This window comes from Schistocerca nitens, chromosome 5, assembly GCF_023898315.1.
Source record: "Schistocerca nitens isolate TAMUIC-IGC-003100 chromosome 5, iqSchNite1.1, whole genome shotgun sequence".
NCBI classification, from domain to species: domain Eukaryota; kingdom Metazoa; phylum Arthropoda; class Insecta; order Orthoptera; family Acrididae; genus Schistocerca; species Schistocerca nitens.
This window is the reverse complement of record NC_064618.1, coordinates 400,214,050-400,231,328: the sequence shown is the minus strand read 5'-3', so window position 1 is coordinate 400,231,328 and position 17,279 is coordinate 400,214,050. Positions and strand designations below refer to the sequence as shown.

General features: G+C 35.6%; 1 protein-coding gene across 1 annotated transcript in view; it reads right to left on the bottom strand.

Moving 5' to 3' along the window:
• Nucleotides 1-9,768: 9,768 nt before the first annotated feature.
• LOC126259258 (proton-coupled amino acid transporter-like protein CG1139) overlaps nt 9,769-17,279 on the bottom strand; it is a 77,032-nt gene continuing 69,521 nt past the window's right edge. Inside the window, exons 9-10 of the mRNA XM_049955893.1 lie at nt 14,545-14,720; nt 9,769-13,748 (exon numbers count right to left, since the gene is read on the bottom strand). Of these exons, the coding sequence (XP_049811850.1) occupies nt 13,501-13,748; nt 14,545-14,720 (424 nt within the window). The 3' untranslated portion in view covers nt 9,769-13,500. The remainder of the gene's footprint in view (nt 13,749-14,544; nt 14,721-17,279) is intronic.

The window sequence follows — 17,279 nt, the reverse complement described above, 5'->3', positions numbered from 1 at the left end:
ATCACTCCCTGCCTCTTTTTATACCAGCACATCCTCCTCTCTCGATAACTAGTGGCCAACTCCAGTCACATTGTGTATTAAAGAGACATCGTTTTCTGGATCACATTCAGGGTTGTGGTTCTTAAGGAAATGGTTTACATTGATTAGATTGTGCTCAATGCAGAATTGTACTGGACAGTGTCCCCTCTCATTCTTTCCCCTCAGCCCCTGTTCCTTTCTATGCTATTGAATTGCACAAACTCAGCACAAATTTTAATCTCTATTCATGTACTGAACATCTTGTTTCATCTCATCACACATTGCTTCCAATCTCATCAACATTTGTGGAGCTAATAGGCACGTATACTTGTGGTACATTTTTCTCTCTTTATTACAACAAATTTGTACTATATTGTTCATTTTCTTGTTCAGGATTAGGCCTACACCTGAATTACCCATATTTTAATTTGGTTTAATATCCTTCTACGCACATTACCAGAAATCCTGTTCATCCTACCACCACACTTCACTAATTGCTGCTGTATCCAAACTATACATTTCACTTTTCAAGTTCTCCAGGGTACCACCACTATTAAGGGATCTAACATTCCATACTGTAACCCATAGAATAGACAACGCAGTAAAGCTGTGAATCCTGGAGGAATGTAACTGCTATCATTTCCCTTTGCTTTCAGATGTACTACAGTAGAAAAACAGCAGAGTAATGTTGACTAATATTACAAGTCCAGATCAGTCAATCAGAATGTTGTATCCAACTACTGAAAAACACTCATCAGTGACTGAATACTTGTCTGGTCTGAATTGTTGAGCCACCCAAGTCTCCTCAACAAGAGGGTCATGGAGAATAATTATATTTCACTTACAGATGCAATTATTTACATAAAATTGTGCATTGTTTCATAGCATTGCTAAAGGACATGGTATAAGAATGGAACATGTGATGGAACGTCACATAAATGGACAATTCCAGAAAAATTAAAAGGGTTTTTTGTGTGTGAAAAGATAGTGACAAACTATAAATTATTGAAAGACTGCATCCGTGCGTGCGATGAATATCAAATATTACAGAGTGTTGTTTATTGTCAGTAAAACTCACAAAAAGTGATGCATTTAACAAATAGCCTTTTGTTTAAAGTATCTGTGTAACATATATGAGGAAGAACAGAGATAATTTTTTTTTGGTTAGACTTTGGTTCCTAGCTTGTTTTTGTCTAGTGGAAGGCCGCCATTGTATTATAGTCTAATATTTAATGTAAGTCTGTCTTTAAGTTATCAGAATATATGTCCAATTGTTATTAGAAAGTGTTGGTTATTGGAGTAGTGAGCACCTCCCATAATAGCCACCATTAATTGTAATTAATAACTATTTCAGAACTTCGTGTTGTGGGGAGCTCTCTTTCCCTAGCAGCATTTGGTCGGCCATTACACTGACGATATTTTTTAGTTAGAAATTCAGTCTGTAATATTAACTGTAAATGCGGGAGACTTCTCTATTTTGATGTTTTTTATTGTTTCAAAGCTAGTAAAGTAAGACAAATTCCATTCATTAATGTTTGCATACTGAGTGAGTTCAGTATGTTTGAGATTGTCCACTTAATGGCAGATGAGATTCTCCTTAGTTTTTGCCTTGCAGATAATGATTAGTAAATACATAAAAATATTCCATTTATTAAGCATAAAAAATATCTCAGTTTCTTTGTGAAAGTTGGTACATAAATGACCAGTAGCCCATGAGAAACAAATTAATCATTACAGTTTGCATAAAAGCACGCATATTTTCTCTCCATAATAGCAGCGCTCACACAAACTATGTGTTGGAAGGCGGTTATTCACACGCTGTGTATAAAATATTATTTTGTGCGTACTTCAGAATAACTGATGTCTGTACATATGTTATCATGGTATTGGGTTATTTCCGAGTCTCGTACTAGCCCACAATATTTAACATAGTAAATGATATTGCAGTATTTAGTATTTTTTTGTTTTTTGTTTTTTGATTAATCACTGCATGTATAAAATTTAATGAAACTCCCAATCCCGAGTACCATGATAAACAGTGTACCAATTGTATCTGCTATGTTCTGTTGAGAGTTTGTCTTTTAGGTATTGAAAACAAATGTAAAATGGTAAAAATATTTACAGTGATACACCCACATGGATTATGGAGAACAAATTTCAGCTGAATCACATAATGAATTATTTTCATCCATGTAAAAAACAATCTGTGGAGCAGTTTATGATTCTTTGTTCATTTGTTTACAGCTTGCTCCACACACTATTTGTGCTTTTGGAATCCTTACTGCAGTATAATAAGCTTTGAGACATTTATTCAAATTTGTTTCTTTATTGAGTAGAAAACATATTTCTTTCTTTCTATCGAAAAAACTCTGCCTGCCAAATGGCAACAGGAGAAAGCATACATGAGGACAGGAGAACCATACTGATGAAAGTAACTTTTTTTCTGTATTTATTTATTTATTTTATCCATCTTTCAGCACTAACATGCAATCGATGTCGTCAGAAGAGTTACAGCTATTTGTACATTATGTTTTACATACCAAAATATTACATAGTAAAAATATAGCAATGTTGTAAACTATTAGCTTACAACAGCCTCTACACCTAGAGCCATACATAACAGTAAGCCATAATGTCTCAGCATTAACATGCAATCAATGTTGTCAGAAGTATTATAGCTATTTGTACATTATGTTTCATATAACAAAAATATTACATGGGGAAAAAAAGACAGTGTTGTACCCTATTAGCTTATAGCTAGCTGCCTCTACATCCATAACTATACATAACAGTAAGCCTTACTTTATGAATAAATTAGATAATCTTTACAACTATTCTGAAATTCTTCTACACTGTAGAAAGTATTTTTCTTCATCCACACTTTGGTTTTAGTTTTGAAAATATCTATTGAAACCAATTGAGCCTGTACGGGTAAAGTGTTGAATAATTTTATGCCTATGTATTCATAGCTAGATTGGGTTTTCTTAAGCCTGGTTGTGGGTATATCAATCATATTTGTTTGTCGAGTATTGTGTTGATGAACTGATTTCCTTATAGTGTAGTGGTTTAAGTTTTCTTTTATGTTTAATAGGCAACAATATATGTAAAGAGATGGGACTGTGAGAATTTTTAAGTCTCTAAAATAAGGTCTACATGAGGTCTTGTTGTCAGTGATTCTGTAAAAACGTCTAATTGCTTTCTTCTGCCAAGTGAAAAGTATTTTGGCTCCTGGAGAGTTACCCCATAAAAGAATGCCATATTGTAGATGGCAATGAAAGAAGGCATAGTATGACTGAAGCAATAAATCTTGTGTAACACGTGTGTGTAGTTTGGCTAGTAGGTAGATAACTCGTGATAGCTTTCGACATACATAATCTGTATGTGTGTCCCAAGTTAATTTTGAGTCAATGTGTATTCCTAGTAGTTTAACAGATGATAGCTCCATGTTACTGTTTGATAAACTGAAGATTATCTTGACAGTATTTTCATGGTTCATAGATAAGTCATTAGCTTTAAACCAGATATTAGATATTTTGAGACACTCTTCACTTTCCTCCTTCAATATGTTTATATCCTTTCCAAAATTAGCTAATGTTGTGTCATCAGCATAGAGGATAGATTTACAGGGTAAGTTATTTGGAAAGTCATTTACAAACAATATAAATAGTAGAGGGCCAAGCACTGAGCCCTGAGGAACACCTCGTTTTATACTTAAAGTCTGTGACTGTTGGTCATTATGCTTTAATATTTGTTTTCTATTGCTGAGGTATGATTCAATTAGTGAGAGTTCCAAGTGTTTGATTCCATAGCAACACAGTTTATCTAATAATAATTTGCGGTTAACTGAAACGAAAGCCTTACTCAAGTCAATTAGAATGGCTTCAGCAGATAATTCTGACTCAAATGCGCTTAGTACAAAAGAGATAAGGTTTTCAACTGCTTTGACTGTTGATAAGTTTGACCTGAATCCATACTGAGAATCATTTAATATATTATTGTCTGATAGGTGTATGCATATTTGCTGCAGTATGCAATGTTCTATTATTTTTGAGAGAATAGGCACAAGTGAAATTGGTCTATAATTATTGATACAGGACTTGTCACCCTTTTTGTATAATGGTATGACAACTGTTTTTTTGAGACATTCTGGAAAGTGTCCACTCGAGAGCATCCAGTTTATCAGTATGCAAAGAGGATATGTTATGAGATCTACAACTTTTTTAATTACGTAGTTTGACAGGCCATACACATCTTCAGATCTAGAGTATCCTAATTTAGAGGTTGCTTTAATTATATCAGTTACTTGTACTTCTCTCCATTTACAAGCTGACACTATGTTTGTAATGTTTTGTTGAAAATTTCTGCCAGATATGGGGTGAGAAATAGGTGTATGTGTTGAATTGGAATTCAGGCTGCTGTGGGTTGGAAGGCTAAGATTGGCAGAGTTGACAAAAAAGTGATTGAAATCATCAGCAGTGACGTTAGCAGCATTTGTGTTGTCTTTGTAGTTTATATCCATACATAGCTCTGCTTTTATTACTTTCCATGCAGCCTTACATTTATTGTGTGATTTTTTAATGAAATCACCATTTGCCTTACACTTGGCTATTTTAATTTCAGATCTATATTTTCTTTTCAGGTTTTTGTAAGTTTCTTTATCTACTGCTCCCTTTTCGACCTTATCGTGACAAGTAATTACCAATAGTCTCAGTTTTTGTAATTGGGTGAAAACCACTTCTGTAAAGTTGAGTGGCTAGGTTTCCTAACTTTTTTGTTTTTTTGTTTTTTAACCAGTGGACAGTATGTGTGGAAGATTTCAGAAATGATTTTGAGGAATATGCTGAAGGCTTCATCAACACTTCTGGAGGAATGTATAACAGTATTCCAATCTATAAACTTAAGTTCTTCTCTATACTTGCTAATATTTGTATCTGTAGATAGTCTGACACACTGAGTTTGTTCCTCGTCTTCTTTTGGTTTTTTAGTAATTAATTTCACCCATATACCTCTATGGTCTGACAGGTAATCGACATTAAATAAGCCTAGCTCAAGATCACATTTGTATACATTTGTTATTAGATTGTCAAGACAGGAGGAGTGCCTTGTAGGACTTTCATTAGCACAAAAGAGATTATAGGATCTTAACATGTTTACTAAATTAACATTTCTGGCTGTCATTTTCCTAATGTCTATATATAGATCCCCAAAGATTAAAATTTTGTATTTAGTATATTTTTGTATACTGATCATAAGTTTTTCTAAACGTTCTATAAATTGTTCTACATTACTTTCAGGAGTGTGATATAAAGGCACAGTTATGAGCTGTATACTAGGTATAATAAAAGCAGCTGCTTCAAAAACACCTTTAATGCATAGGTCACTAACTTCAAGAACAGAAAACTTTAAGTCTAGATCATTGCTAATATATATGGATGAAACCCCATAGGATTCACTGGGTCTGCAGAAGTATGTAGCTAATCTGAAACCTGATGGTACATACAGTTTTATATCCTCTTCCTTTAACCAATGTTCGTTTATACATAAAATCATTCTTTTGTTACTTTTTAATAGTATACCAAGCTCATCAGCTTTATTTTTCAGAGACCTGACATTTAAGTGCAGAAATAAGATAGAGTTACTGTCACAGGAGGGGAGGAGTACAGTATTATGGGGCAATGGAGAACATTTAATTGTTTTTTCAGCCCTGGAATCTAGTTAGGTGGCAGTTGGACTTCCTTGGGATAAACCATAAAAAAATCTTCATTTCTCTTTGGTAATTTTTTTGGGTCTGTTTGAAACACGGTTGGAAGTTTGTTTCACTTTACTGTCCACAAGTTTTCCCAAATCAAGTCTATTCTTTTCTGCTACTCTTGAAGGTGATGGAGGAGGAGCTGGTACTGTTTTCGCTGTTGGTGAAGTTGGTTTAGTTGCTGCTGGTGGAGGAGTTGTTTCTGCTATTACTGGTAAAGGATTTGGTTCTGCTATTGCTGGTGTGGGAGATGGTGCTGCTGCTATAGGAACTGGTTCTACTGCTGGAGGAGTTGCTTCTGCTATTGCTGGTGAAGTAGTTTGTGCTGCTACTGCTGGTGAGGGAGATGGTGTTACTGCTGTAGGAGCTGGTTCTAATGCTGGAGGAGTTACTTCTGCTGTTACTGAACGTGGTTGTTCTGACGCTGCTGTTGATTCTACTTCTGTTAGTAGTGCTTCTTTAGGTACTTCTGCTGCACTTTATGTTACTGTATCTGATTCTGCATTAGTCACTCCTAGAGATACTTTCTGTGATGATGATACAGGTGCCACTGATGATGATGTTGTTGGTAAGTATTGCAGTCTCTGAATAATTTCCATTAGCTTTAATGTAACAAGTTGCATTCCAAGGCCATTTAAGTGCAGCCCGTGAGTAGTGTGGAATCTGCGTCCAATGGTATTAATATTAACAACAGAAACATTTCTAGAGCTTTATGCATGAATGCATGGGAGAAAACAAATTTTTGTGCCACACTGAGCAAAGTGCAGAAACCATGATCTTCTGGAAGAATGTTTCAATCTCCCGTTTTGCTATTGCTTTTACTTTTAAAAATACATCCTGACATTATGACCCCTGTTGCGGATTTAGAATGATAACAACTTATCTACAAAATGCATCTTTAGAGATGAAGCCAAAAGAAATTTTGAAACAGTAGGAACATCAGTGCCACCACCAATCCACATTGCCGATAATCATGATACTTCATGGTTCTTAGACTATTTTCATTCACCAATTTCCCAGCTTTAACATTAAGACAGTGGTAAAACGATACCAAAATGGTCAATTTTGCAGATATGTCATTATGACTCTGAACCCCAAAGGGAAAAACCATACTTGGATTGTTATGGCTCCAAGTTATGACTAATTTAGTGTGAAAGCTTAAATGATACATGCGGAAAATATGATGATTGCGACTTATAGTCTGGAGTTCATGTAACTTGTTACATTAATGTCAAAATGGGTATTTTTTTATGACTGATAGAATACATTTCATTCAACCGACTGTACAGTAAGTTTTTCAGCTGGCAACAAAAGTTATTTTATGTCAAGGTCAGCTGGTTCATGTCCTTTAGTTTCTCAGTTTGAACATTGTTCCTTGGATTCAACAGTTTTACCTGCACACTATATACTCCTTGCTTCACAGAAGTGTAACATTGTTATTCTTTGTATGGATACTTCCATCATTGGAACAGCATGTCAGTGAAATGAACAACAGAAATAGATGCTGTACCATGGACAGTACATTAGCAAGTCCATCAAGCAATTCTGAAAGTAATGACGATTTCTCCACTGATCATTCATCCTACCACCCCCAACATAAGGTGATTGAGTCTCTCATCAAAACAGATGATGGAGGTGAGCATATTTACAAAGAGTAATCATATAATGGAACCTGAATGACTAACTTTTGTCTAGAACAACTTTGCTTGAAATTTGACTGACTGATTTAGCAGCTAGTATCTTAGCATACTGTACCTGTCTCAGGGCTGAGCTTTTGCCAGAGATTTTATTACTTTCAGATATTTTTCAAGAGACTGGCCAATCTTCCTGTGGTTTGATAGGTAATTTAGGGAAAGACGTGGACAGTGAAGAGGCTGACGAACATATAAGAGGACAAAAATAGCTAAGTAGTACAGATCGCAATGTAAAAGGTAAGTAACACTGTGCCAGCAAATATATTCATGCCTCTAGAATGTAATTGCTGCTTTAAATGCAGTGAGCATGTTCCTGCATAAAATCAGGGAATGATACCTAGCATGTATTACCAGCTACCTTCAAAGGACACACAAATGACTATTATATAATGTTGTAAAAACTGTAGTACCCAAATGACCTAAGCAAAGACATTCTAATTGGACACCTATTCATAGAAATGTGGTGATGAGACAGTTCACCTTATGTGACCAGTAAAATTACTTTCTAGGTGTGGTCCAAGTAAGCAATGAAAGAAATGATGATGCACTCTGAATTTTAAAAAATGTCTGGAATACATAACACTAACAAAGGGGAAAAAAAACAAACAAGATCTCCGAGGGGAAACTGACAGAATCGGAGTCTATATTGAAATCTTCCCCAAATACAGGAGCCAGTATGGAGAAGGGAAGTCTTCATGCTGATATTTGTCAGTCAATCTGTCCATTAACAAAATGTATGAACTATTGAAAGAAAAAAGTGAGAGGAAAAGCCAATACTAAAAAAATCATGTCCACAAAGAACTTTTCACCACAGTTCAATTTTCACTTTTGTGTGCCTAAAACAGATACCTGTACATGTAAACGCACAATACATTTGAAGTAGGAAAAAAAAAAAAAAAAGGAAGACCTAGAAATCTGCTTAATTTCAATAACCCAGAAAGATGATCATATCAGATTGGCAACTGAAGTGCCTTGATGGCCAAAAGCTTATATTGTGACAGTCTTTTTGTTGTACTTATGTGACTCAGCATCTCCGCTATATGGTGAGTGGCAACTTTCCTTTTCATAATATCCTTACATTCCATCCTGGATTTTCCATTGTTTAAAACTTTGTAACCTCATTTCTTTATGTTCCTGGTCGAAAAATTTTCCCATCTCAAAAATATTGTGTACTTCTTCATGACTGGCCATACTTAAGAAATGACAGTTTTCTCTTTCATAAGTTGAGAGCAAAAGAAACTGATAGAAATCTTCACACATCAGGCATGGATTGGCCTTGTTTGTGGCTGTCAGAAGTGTGAACTTTTCCTACACCAAGACATGACAGACAAGTTTCTGGACTTTGGAAACCTATCACATCACTACAAAGTTCGTCAAACTCGTTTAGGAGAGGATACAAAGATATCACAAATACAGAAAATTAAATTCAAGGTTTTCAAGCCTTACATATTACACTGATTGACCTCAGACTTAATGAAACAGATTTGCAGGTGTTTCTGCTAAGCCTTCAAAATTACATACCTGCACAGTTAATCATCCATTCTATCAATTCCACATGCACCCATAAGATGAAGGGGTAATGAAAACATGCTATCCTCTGGATTTGGAGATGATCAAGTTTGATTACCTCCTTAGAGCATTGTGTTGATGTGAAACAAATGTAATTTATTTGTACCAGAGTGATGCAGGTGTTTTGTTTAATGTAGAAACCAAACTTCGTGTCTTCTAATAAAAAGATTTCAATAAAACATTTATTCTAACATATCGTTAAGTATTACACTGTAAATGTTTCCTAAAAAAAAAAAACAAATGCATTTCCCTAGTTTTCTTGAAATGATGAGAGTGCCACTTTGATCAGTATGGTTCTACTGTTGCCTTTGAAGGTTAAGTAAATGTGAAAGCTTTGAAAGCCAGGTGGCTCCTGGGAGAAGGGCTGAAGTGGAGGGATGAAGGGAAAGGCTTGGAAGGATTTAGGAAATGGGGAGAGTTCGTCTTTCCTCCTACCATCCAGTAAGTCTCCCCTAACCTGGGGTTCAGTGCGACTCTTCAGAACTGCCGATTTCCTAAACACCCCCAGTTATTTTCCTTCACTGCTTCTCCTTTCCCTTCAAATCTTCTGCCAGAAGGAGATATTAGTTCCTACAGCTTGCACATGTACTTAGCCTTTATGGAGGTTTCCTCTTGCCCCCACTTGAGTTGATTTTGTTAATCTTCCCAATTACATTTTCAAAAATATCATTTTCATTGAAAATATTTTTTGTATCATGTAAACTGGCTGGATCTAAAACAGATGCCAAGAACAAATGGTATCTTTCATAAATTATTTTAATTTTCATTTCTTATGAAAACATTTATTTACATCACAACAAGTAAATTAATACTTCACAGATAATTAACAACACACTGAAAAATGACTCAGATTTGTGGAGATAATGCCAATGTACATGTGTTGTTCTAATAACACCAACATGATTTTCTTTAGTAATTCTCACAGCGTCGATGACTGATATTTCAAGATTTGGGGTTGGTGAAATTTATACAAGTTAAAAATATATATATATAACAGACTAAAACCAGATTTTCTAAGATTGTAGCAGGTATGTTTTGCTTGCAGAAGACCTTTTTATGCAAGAATAGCAGTCCTTAATGTAAAGAACATGTTGGTATAAAGTGAACAGAATTGTTTGAAGTGGAAACATTAGATTTACTGACAAAGCCTCTGAAATAAATTAATATCACTTTGGCAGTTTAATATAAAAATGGTGACATGACCTCAGCCATAAAGCTACAGTACGAATGAATGCAAAAGTAAATAATTTGAAGATATTTCACTAGATTTTGCAGGTACAACACTCACGTATTTTAATATAAAACACTGAGTGTAGTTTATTAATATTACAAATTGGTCATCTATTTTTATACACAAAAATCTCATATAAAAATAGAATATAAATATATAATAGCTACTTCATTTAATGGCCAAATATGCATGGAACTAATGCACTGTTCTTATGAAACAACGTAACATTCCACTATCTCAGTCAAAATAAGAAAGTGTATGTATGATAATGACTTCCCAGCAATACTGCACTGTTGCTGGTCAACAGTTCTGTTGTCCATGTAAGCTCTAATATTGTGCCCTTTATGAGCACAAATGTAACCACTGAGTGATGCAACAGATGTTACTGTTTAACAGTATCAGTGCAGTGTAAAATATATTTGTGGAAGGGAGGCTGCATATGCCAATTGTATCTGTCTGTAGGCTTGCTGCTGATATTTCTTTTGGCCATATTATTCCACAGGCTTCCACAACTCTCAACTGAAGTCACTTTCTTATTTTGAAAGCAATGTTTACATAATTTCAAGCTCTAAGTGTTAGAAACTTAGTATATAGATCTAGGAACTGGGGTAAGACTCTTAAGGTGGTGGACTTGATTTGCTGCAAAAATTTCATCAAAATCTGATCATCAGTAATAATTTATGTGCCTCAAATGATGAATTTGGTTAATATTCATTACCTACATTTGTGGTAGCAATGAACAGTTCCGATATGATGACATGTCTTAACACAACTTATTAAAGATAATTGCACAGATTCATTTCTTATCACATTAACCACACAGAAATAAAACATCACATTTACTTTCAGTTGCTAAATAGTTGCAGTGAATTATTGAAGCATCCTAAATTTTAATTATGAAATCTTCATGGGTTATCAGCCGAGTGGTGTCTTCTTCTAGTCCCAACGTTTCAATGGATTGCGTGTCCATCATCTTCTAGCAAACGTCATCTTCACCTGTAGATGACTAATATGCAATACATTGAAATGTTGTGACTAGAAGACAATGCCACTCAGCTGATAACCCGTGAAGATTTCATAGCTGAAATACGCTGACAAAGCCTGCAATCGCAAATAAAATTTTAATGTTTACCACAATGAGTCATCTTTGCCTCAGAATAACAGTTCAGATTCATGATGTTTGAACAATGTAGGCTGTAATACTAACTCCATGGGAAAATAGATAATTAACAACATCATTTCTTAAAAAATATAGCCGCCATTGTGAGACCAACTGTTAACATGCTATAAAGTTCAAAGTAAGTCTCTTTGAAGGGTCAGAACTGTGTTGAGCTGATGCTTCTTGCATTAGGTAGTGCTTTCACAGCTGATTTCAACAGTTTTGAGAATGAGGCACAGTAGAATTGAGAAAAACATTTTCAGTCTTTCACAACACTTTATACAATTTAAAAATCCCTTATTTTTAAATAAGGTTACTTAGAAAGTAGCACAGCACATTAATAAATAACAAAACATTATTTACAAGATATACACTAATATACAAAATTTTCACATCTACAACTGAGCACCATTAACATTACTGTGATCTGAAAACAGATTGATTTCCATTTCTGGAAAATAGTTCTGTCACCTTAGTTTGAACTATTTGCGACCAATGATATTTGTCTGGAAAACTAGGCAAATTATCACCAAGTTATTTGCAACTGGATGTGCCCAAAAATACCCGCACATAAATTTTAGGAAAATTCAAAGTAAATTAACTATCTTAACTCTTGCTGTACTTAAAATTTATTTTTGGACTTTCATTTATGACCTCGTAGACATTTTCTTTCAGCTCTAAGAAATGTTTTAAGGCATTCATAGAGCATTTATCTTAGGAAAAAGCAGGTAATTCTTAAAAGTGGCTGCATTGCATCTAGAACTCTTATACAAGAACAATTTATTCCATTTTGTCAAATATTACGGACATTTTATATATGATGCTATTTTTGCATTCTGCACCAGATGTACTTTTTATTGTGCTACTTTGTTGTGGTAATGTTATCAACTAACATTTATTCCTATCACAGCTTCCCATTTTTTTGTTAATAATGGAAAGCTCTTTTCCACTATACTAACGAACACTAGTTCCTTTCATTTGAGTGAACATTATTTCTGAAGACTGCTTGAACTTCTAGCAACATTAACAGAAATCACTTCCACAGCATTTACAATTAATTTAATCATTTCTGGTAAAAATTATTTCACTGTAAACTGCTTACATTTATATCCAAACATTCTATCGTACTCAAGTGGCGCATCACTATTTATGAACTAGTCAGGAGTAATACAAAGTTTGGACTATGTACTCAGTGAGATTTAAATTTTGAAGGCTATGATGATAAATATTTTGTATCAAAGCTTTTCTTCTCTCTACTCTTCCCCAATCCTCCCCCTCCCCTCCCTAGCCCTCTTTGTTGAGAGTATTTTTACTGCATAAATCTGTTGCAGTTACAGAAGTAACTGTTGCTGAAGAATGACAGGTAACTAATTAGTATTGTTCAACATTGTTTCACAAATTTTTCACATTAACTTTAGCAAAAACGTTCCTACTCTTGCAATTGTGGTAATCAACAGTTTTCAATCATTTTCATGTAGCCATGCTACAGGCAACTAAAATGCCAACCAGTTTTATTGGTAGACCACAATATTATTGCACATGGAAGTGAGGGCACTTCATTTGGCTTATTGTTGATTCTCATATTTCATGAGGACATGCTGAACCACTTTATATCATATGCACAAAGGTCTTTAAATCACTCAGTGTGATTCACTTCCATTAGTCACCACTAGACTTTATTGTATTGTCATCACATGTTTCTTGCTATGGCAGACTAAGTGCAATAATATCATGGTCCGGTAATACTGCCCTAACTAAACAATAGTCGAGACTAGAGCTCCTGCAGTGTTTTGTAACACATCTGAACAGAGCTTTCCATTATTTTACATCCTTTAACTGCTGCCTTTTTTCCCCTTCATTCTTATTTGAGAACTGGTACTGCATCTAAATGTGCTCAGCTAAAACATACTACAGCTCTATAGGAGTTTGTAATGTAACAGCCATGTTTAGGGGCAACAGAATTTCTGGCAGTATCAGGTTTACAAGAGAGAAGTTATGAACAATGGTGCTCATCCCTCCAAACTTTGGAAGCCTAAAACTGGTGTACCAACAAGTTTGTAGGACTCATTACAATACTATCTTAGCTGAACTCCTTAATTATATCTGAAATTGATATATATGTTCCAACAATAAGACCCAGTGCTGCAAACAGGACTAGGAAACTATTCTTCATAACCATTAAGACGAACTTGAGTTGAGTGGTTTCTTTGTTCCAAAATGTACAGCTTTGTATTATTGCAGGGAAAGCAATTCCAAGTGCTGACAGACAGAGGGCACCAAACAGAGATATAAACAGCTCCAGATTTGGAATTGCAACAGCCAACAGGACTGCAAAAAAGAACAATTTTTATCATTTTAATAACAGATATAACACACACACACACACACACACACACACACACACACACACACACACACACACACACACACACACGTATACCACTCAGAAAATATACCAAGAGCCACCAATGGAAAGCCATTTCATACATCTACTTCTATGACTGGCCAGTTGGCTATCCAGTATATGATGAATGAATTTATTGATTCAAATGTCATATGTTACGCAGTAGTAACATGTTTGATGTAGATAGTTGTAATAATGACCTAACAATGAAGTTATGATATCTGTATTCGAATTCTGTATTGAAGTGATGTGCATGAACCTTTTACAAAGAACAGTTGCAGGCAGAAGTTATTATAGTACAATATTTTGATTTGTGGCAGGATACATCCTAAAAACAACACTATTGTTTGCTTCTACTGAACAAGCAAGGTATTTTGAGTCTCTATTCAATATCAGCATACCTCATGACTCCACATGCAGGAACATTTTAATGAATATGCTTGGCTCTCACCACCAGATGGCTTATAATTTGTCTAACTGCTGCCGATTATCACATTTCCACTGAGCACCCTCCCTTATTTGCATTGATGCTATCACACAATTATCAACTTACTGCATTTTCCTCCCTTCCCCCGCCCCCCTCCCCTCCCCCAGTCAAAAGTTAGACTCTTGAGTATGGATAGTTTCTGTGTGACATTTTGTTCAACCATTAGTGTAATTGTACATTGACCACGTTTTGCATTTAGTCTACAATATGCTGTTAAAGACATTTATACTTACATGTAACAATGACCAGGGAAACACGGACAAGGTATTCAAAAATAACTTTATGAGGATGTTTCTCAAGCTTTTCACTCAAGTAGCCATTCCATGTTATATCTATGGCCACATAGTTCTGTAAGCTGTGAGTTATAAAAATCGAGATAGCCAACATTATCTTCACACACTGTGCAAGTCTGCAAACAAAATTTAATCCAGGGTTAATTTACAGTGAGTTGTTCTTTCTGTACTTCTAGTGAAATTTATTAATGGGGGAACTAAAACAAGAGATTCAAAAGCAAGCATCTGTGCCAAAGTTACATTATTAAACTTTTTAGTCACAAGCATATATTGCCATTTTCCAGAAGAGCAGTAGCCAAGCAATTGATCTGTAAAGGCCTATGTTATTTTCAAAGACTATTTAGCAAGTCATTGTCAAGAAAGTGATTTTGTTTAAGGAAGAAAAACTGATGTTTTTTCATCATAAGCTAAGAATTTATATTAGCCAGTTTTATGTACATTGATGAAGTATCAAACTTTAAGTGCTAAGTATTCCTTATCTCTGTACCTCTGTATGAGAAGGGAAATACAGTGAGAATCCCAAAATCAGATGTGACTGGAATATTATGAATAAGTATGAAGCTTAATATTATTGTAGAAATGTAACCTCTTCGTATGTCTGCTAAACATTGCTTTTATACCCATTTTTAAATGAATGGTGCACCTAAATCAAGGTAAGGACTTAATATCATTTGGATGCTGCAGTGGTTTTGCTTAGAGTGAAGGTGGGAACACTGATGCACCAAGATACTTTTTCAGTGCATTGATTTGAAGTTGTTTATATCAGGCCTCTGATGTCTTCTTCCACTACGTGTCTGGTGATCTGGCCTTTTGATGCATTACATGTTCTGTCCAAATCACTTCAGTCTTTTCTAATCACAGCCACGAAGTTCAGTGCTATGTACAACTGCTGCAATTTGTGGTTTTTCCTTTTTCTCCAGTCATCTCCATCCTTCATTGCCCCAGACATCGGTCTCAGAATAGCATTCTCAAATGTCAGGGGTTTTCTTTCTATCTGTTCTGTCACAGTCAAGGTCTCTGCTCTGTATAGGATAACAGGTTATGTTACTGTCCTGTAGAGCCTAATCTTTGTGGACCTCTAAAGATCTGTTTCCTGCATGAATTACTGCCACCATTTCCTGGTCTATCTAATCCCTTTCACCAAGTTTTGCCCCAAAATATTTGAACTCTTGCCATTTCATTTCAAAGATTTTACCAGCTACATCCAGAGGTCTGTCATTGTCCTCTCTCCTCACAACATTTGGTCTTATTCATATTCATCTTCAGGCCTGCTCTCATTGCCTCTTCCATTAACACACTGGCCATATAAACCAGATCTTGCTCATTCTATGTTACGAAGCTGCATCATCTGCATAGGCCAGAGGGTTGCTGCATTACCCATTTGCAGTTTACCCTGTAACATTACTACACACTATTACTACCATGCTGCTGTCACACCACTGTTGATTGTGCCATCCACATTCAGATTTTCAAAATAGAATTCCATTCCTCCATAGTTTTCATTTGATCTACTATCATTTGTCCTCTTTGATCTTTGAACGTATCAACCCTTGCATAATATCCTTTCTTGAAGAATATGTCCTGTAAAAGTCACTTGTATTGTCTACTGTTCAATCCTCTTCTGCAAATGACATCTTGCAGTTTGCATGCTCTCACTTTTCTGTTTGAAGAATTTTGCTCTATCTGCCTCCATGTATCCCAATGGTATTCTTTCATCTTGCTTGTCAGCTGTAACATTTTAGCATGCCCAACTTTGATTTTGAGCTAGGACCATAGTCTGTCTACATAATCTCCCTCTTCTTCCAGGGCAGCAAACCTGTTTTGAATTTCAATTGAGTATCTGTCCGTAATGTAATCTTATTTCAGTAGATCTGTGTATATTTGCTGGTCTGCATCTCTTCTCCTGCAGTTTTTGCATTCCTGTTCTTTCATGAATAGCTGCCAGCAGTGGATTGATCCTATTTCCACACCTCCGAGATTTTACATTACCAACAAACCTTTACATCTAGTATCCACCGATATGTGACCCATTTGGTTCTGTGTGTTCTGGTTGGATTATTTCTAGGCGATCTTAGAAATGTTTTTGCGAGGGAAGTAGCTCCTCATAATCCTTGGATTTTTGAAGTTGACAGATTGACTAGTCCCATTCTGTTGTTGGAGGAATTGTGTTGACAAGGGGGGGGGGGTCAATGCCCTGTCTCAGAAACACCTGTTTCCCTACTTTGTCATTGGCACCACCTAGGAACATTTTCAGGGGTCAATGCCCTGTCTCAGAAACACCTGTTTCCCTACTTTGTCATTGGCACCACCTAGGAACATTTTCATACCACATGATGTCGTCGTCGTCTATTTCCACTACAGAAGTAGCTGTAGATCTTTTATTTGTGCATCCTGCTCCAAGCCATCTCATCTCTTGCAGTGCCACTGTCTCTAGCCTGTGCCTACTCAGTTCTTCATTCAGCAGCTTCACCGTTCCAGGTATGCAGAGTTACCTTAAATTCCCAGCACCAAATTTCAGTGTGTGATTTTCCTTGACACTGAAGCACTAATCTTCAACTTTCTGGAGTTATTTCCTTTGTTGATCCATACCAAATCTGAGACTATTTCTAGGCATTTGTAACCATTTTCTTTTTTACAGTGCCCACACACAATCCCCAACTTGGAGGACAAGGGTA